General features: G+C 40.9%; 2 protein-coding genes across 4 annotated transcripts in view; one reads left to right on the top strand and one right to left on the bottom strand.

Moving 5' to 3' along the window:
* Positions 1–4943, bottom strand: part of LOC118734996 (MAGUK p55 subfamily member 6) — a gene marked incomplete at its 3' end in the record, with an annotated part of 403145 nt that overhangs the window by 316690 nt on the left and 81512 nt on the right.
* LOC118734999 lies at positions 3177–3872 on the top strand (the record flags this gene model as incomplete). Its single annotated transcript, XM_036464599.1, is given in 1 exon segment — positions 3177–3872. A coding segment is annotated over 1 exon segment (201 nt), but the record flags the coding sequence as incomplete, so codon positions are not given.

Here is a 4943-nt window from a genome sequence, read left to right as displayed (position 1 = left end):
TTTTTGGTTGGTATTTAAGTGCGCCATTGAAATCAATTAAGTGCTCCAGTTTTCACATTCATGTTGTTGAAGACTCAAACGAAAATCTCAACTCTCAACTTAAACTTTTCTGGAAACCGAAGAAATAACTGAATCCCATCCACCTTCCGATGCTGATGCATTTTGCGAAAAATTTTATCAAGACACCACCTATCGGCAAAGTGATGGACGATATGTACTTAGTCAGATTGCCATTTAAATGCGAGTTTCCTGCTAACCTCACTCTCGGTCCATCTCGTTCGCAAGCAATAAATCAAACGATTCGAATGGAACACACGCTTAATAAAAACCCCGATCTCAAAGAAGAATATAATCGAGTATTAGAAGAGTATCTATCCCTATATCATATGAAACCAATCACTCCCTATGAAATCCATAAAGATGGCAAATATTTCTCATATCATCTCCCTCATCATTCAGTTGTTAAACCCGGTAGTAAATCCACCAAAGTTCGTGTGGTATTTAACGCCTCTAAACCAGCGTCAGGCACTTCCCTTAAAGACATTCTCCATACCGGCCCCACCTTGCAATCTGATCTCATGTTTGTCATTTTGAATTGGCGATTGTACAAATATGTCTTCAACGGGACATACAAAAGATGTACCGCCAAATCCTTCTACACGAAGATGATCAACAGTATCAAAGAATTCTCTTTCGTAGACACCACGAGACTAAACTCACGGACTTTGCCCTTAAAACCGTCACCTTTGGAGTTAATTGCGCTCCATATCTAGCCATTCGAACTTTGCACCAGTTGGCAAACGATTCAAAAACTTCTTATCCTCTAGCCCAAAGAATCCTGACAAAGGAAACGTATGTCGATGATATACTGTCAGGCGGGCACGATATCCCCTCTTGTATAAATGCTCAGACTCAATTAATTCAAGGCTTACTCTCAACTGGTTTCCCCTTGCAGAAAATTACTGCTAATCACACTGAAATACTCAGTCATATACCAGCTGAAGACTTGCTTGACTCGGATTTCCTAAAATTTGATTGCTCTAGTTCTACTAAAACGCTTAGTATCCGATGGCATGCCTTAAACGACTCTTTTTGATACTCTATCGCTACAAAGCGGCAAATTTTATCATCGGTTTCGAAACTTTTTGACCCCGCAGGGTGGCTATCGCCTATTATTATTTAGGCAAAAATACTCTTGCAACAAATATGGTTACAAGACACTGAGTGGGACGAATGTGTAAAACCTTCCTCTCTTCAAAAGTGGAACCAATTCATCTCTGACCTACCCAGTGTAGAAAAAATTCAAATCCCAAGATGGACAGGATTCGCACCAAGTCAAATAGTTCAAATTCACGGATGCGTCAGAAAAGGCCTTTTGTGCATCAATTTATATCACAACTCAAACAAATAATTCCACTTCTTCTCACCTGTTATTCTCAAAAAACCAAAGTTGCACCCTTGCAAACAGTTAGTCTTCCGCGGTTGGAACTCTGTGGGGCAGTTCTTCTTTCTAAATGCATTAAAAATGTTGTAAACCAACTCCCGTTGGGTAAAAGAGAAATTTTCTTGTGGTCGGATTCGTCTATAGTCCTTTCCTGGCTGGAAAAGCCATGTACTTGGAAAGTGTACGTGGCAAATCGCACTTCGCAAATTATCCAGAATGTTGGAAACATTACGTGGCGACACGTATCCACCCATCACAATCCCGCAGATCTTGGAACACGAGGCTGCAGGCAGCAAGACTTAATTAGTCAACCATTTTGGTAGCATGGACCAGATTGGCTTTTGAAGCCACCCGACCAAAGGCCTGTATCATTCCGACAGAAGATCCCTCCTCCAGAAGAACGCAAAGTCGAATCACTACATAAGTTAGAAAACGAACCTGATATATTAGACCGTTTCTCATCTTGGCCGAAATCCTTGCATGTGATTGCTAATATGTTTCGATTTATGCACCGATTAAAGCCAACAGCGTCAGAACCAACTATCAATTGAGTCGGTAGTAATTACTCATTGGGTTAAGAAACGCCTTATAAAACTAGCTCAAAAAAGGCATTACTCAACTGAACATTCAAAGCTTTCGAATAAACAACCAATTCCCAAAAAGAGTTCGCTTTTGTCGTTAAACCCCTTTATAGATCCAAATGGGCTCCTCCGAGTAAATGGCCGCTTGGCAAACTCCTTCCTCCCGTACAATGAGAGATATCCTATTATTATACCGGAATCGAGTAGATTCTGTTTGTTATTTCTTAAATTTTTACATAATTTGTTGATGCACGCAGAGTACCAACTGATGATCAGGACTGTAAGGCAAGAATATTTCATCCCTAGACTCAAGTCGAAAGTAAAGTCTTGCATACGCAACTGCAAAACATTCACGATTTTCAAACAAAACATTAGATCGCAAATAATGGCGAACGTTCAAACTTCTCCCTGCCTTTCACATACACCGGTCTTGACTTTGCCGGTCCTTTCGATATCAAATCATCACCACTCTGAAAATCACCGATGCTGAAAGGATATGATGACTAAAGCCATCCACTTATAGCCGTGTTCCGATCTCTCGACTAAAGCCTTTCAAGCAACATTCTCCCGTTGCGTTGGAAAACGTGGTCTCCCACAACGCGTATCTTCCGATAACGGAAAAAACTTTGTAGGCGCCAGTCGAGCTTACCGACAAGATTTCAAAAGATTCCTCAAAGAGTCATCAGATGACGTACGATCCCAATATTCCCAACAAGGGTTTGAATGGCAGTTCTTACCACAAAACGCTCCTCATATGGGTGGCCTCTGGGAGGCAGCCGTCAAGAGTTTCAAACTTCATTTCAAAAGAATTGCCGGTAGTACTCATTTCACATTTGAGGAGCTCGCCCCATTACTGGCTCGCATTGAAGGAGTATTAAATTCTCGACCACTTTCACCCATGTCAGATAATCCTCAAGAGCTTTTGGCCCTAACGCCTGGTCATTTCTTGCGTGGAGCTCCTTTGCTTGCACCGCCAGAACCCCAAATTGACAACCTTTTGCTTCAAAATCGGTGGGAGAAATTGAAGTTGTTGCATCAGCAATTTAGTCAACGCTGGAAGAACGAATATCTTAAAGAATTACATCAAAGATATAAATGGAAACTTCCGCATCAAAATCTAGCGATTGGCGACTTCGTGGTCATAAAGAATGAATTGCTACCTCCAAATGAATGGCGTTTAGGCCGAATTGAGAGGGTTTACCATGGCTCTGACAATAAAGTCCGCGTTGCAGACGTTCGAACCCAACATGGCATTTTAACAAGACCAATCGTCAAACTATGCCCTCTTCCGACTGAGACAGACATCTCACGACCGCAACCCTGACTGCAACCCATATCTCTTGTCACTTCATCGCTTAACCATATTTTTTTTATTTTAAACCTTTCACTAAAGCAAATCTCCTTTCCAGAGACCAGAACGCCCATGCACCGCGTACCACAAGACCGTCACGTGCACCTCGAGACCCCAATGTGCATCAGTGCTTGATTTGTTTCCGCTACCATGCCCTACGGTTCTGTCCGGAGTTCCAACGCATGGGAGTGGAGGAGCGTCGAGTAAAGGTCCGGTTCTTGGATTACTGCCTTAACTGTTTGGCCCGCACCCATAGCCACGTAAGAGCTTGCCACTCGTCCGGCAGGTGTAAGATATGCAAGCAAATGCTTCACCCTCTCTTACACCGTCCGACACCCGAAGAAAAGGCAGCTCCGGTTCAGGTCTGACAACCACCAACGCGACCAATGGATGCCAGAGTGCACATCGAACTGGATCGAGCAATCCGGGCGTTGAACCGCATGCGAACTGCACTTGCACCGGTACAACGGGGCCGGCATGTTTAAGTGACTTGCGCTCACTTAAAGTTCTTACGTGACTTGCGTTCATAAATTTCTTGCGTAAATGCATCCCTGCAGGACTTCCACACTACAAGCATCCCTGCTTTAGTTGGAAGTTCGAAAAATGAATTTGAAGTTACCAGCAGACACACTGAATTCGCCTTTACTGTGTGGCCTATAAATATAACTTCCGCCTTACCATCCTTCTTCTTACCTCTTCATCCGGAGACCAGAGCACACGCAAGCAACGTAGGAAGTTTACTCGCCTTTTTCTTTACCACAACGTGGGAACTTGGCACTTATATATCTATATTCTTACATCGTGGGAATTACCATTTTCATTACCGTTCAACAACACTCATAAGTATAACATCCATTTCATACAATTATTGCTTTTCATCTAAACACCTATGCGTATATATGTAAATATAATTTCCCATTGTACTGATAATATTTTTCTCATTGAAATATCTAAGATTAACGCTTAATGTTATATCATGAATTTCATCTTGAATTATATAAACTTAAAATAAGTCATACAGTCCACTTACATAAATTTCTCATTCAGTCCTAAATTGTTACTTACATACATAAATCTCTCATTCATTCCTCAATTGTTACTTACATATAGTGTTCGTCCGATACCACCAGTTACTCGATGCCAGTACTCATTTTAGAACATCGAAGGGGGTACTCGATGCTACTCAAAGTATCGCTAGAAAATAACCGATTGTAATTGTACTCAAAAGTACTCAAACAAAATATTTCAAACAGTTTTGCAATTTTTTTAAATAAATAAAATCATCTTTTAGGGAAAATTTGAGAATGGTAAAGTTTGAAAGCGCGGATCCTCATAGTTTTTGAGTAATTTGTTATTAAAGTTTGTAATTTTAACCAACTTCTATGGGACTATTTCACAATATATAATGCACTTTCCACTAAATTTACACGTTATTTACACTCAAGATATGCGCAGTTAGAGTGCGCACGTTCAAACAAATAAATACTTTTAGTATATTACAGCTTTTTTACTAAAAATTGGTTGTTGTTTAATTATTATGAGAGTACATGCAGAATATGTGCAAACG

The sequence above is a fragment of the Rhagoletis pomonella genome, unplaced genomic scaffold (genome assembly GCF_013731165.1).
Source record: "Rhagoletis pomonella isolate Grant_MI unplaced genomic scaffold, Rhpom_1.0 Rhpom_scaffold_00003, whole genome shotgun sequence".
Classification (NCBI taxonomy): Eukaryota; Metazoa; Arthropoda; class Insecta; order Diptera; family Tephritidae; genus Rhagoletis; species Rhagoletis pomonella.
The sequence above is the reverse complement of the archived record's forward strand: the minus strand, read 5'-3'. Positions and strand labels throughout refer to the sequence as shown.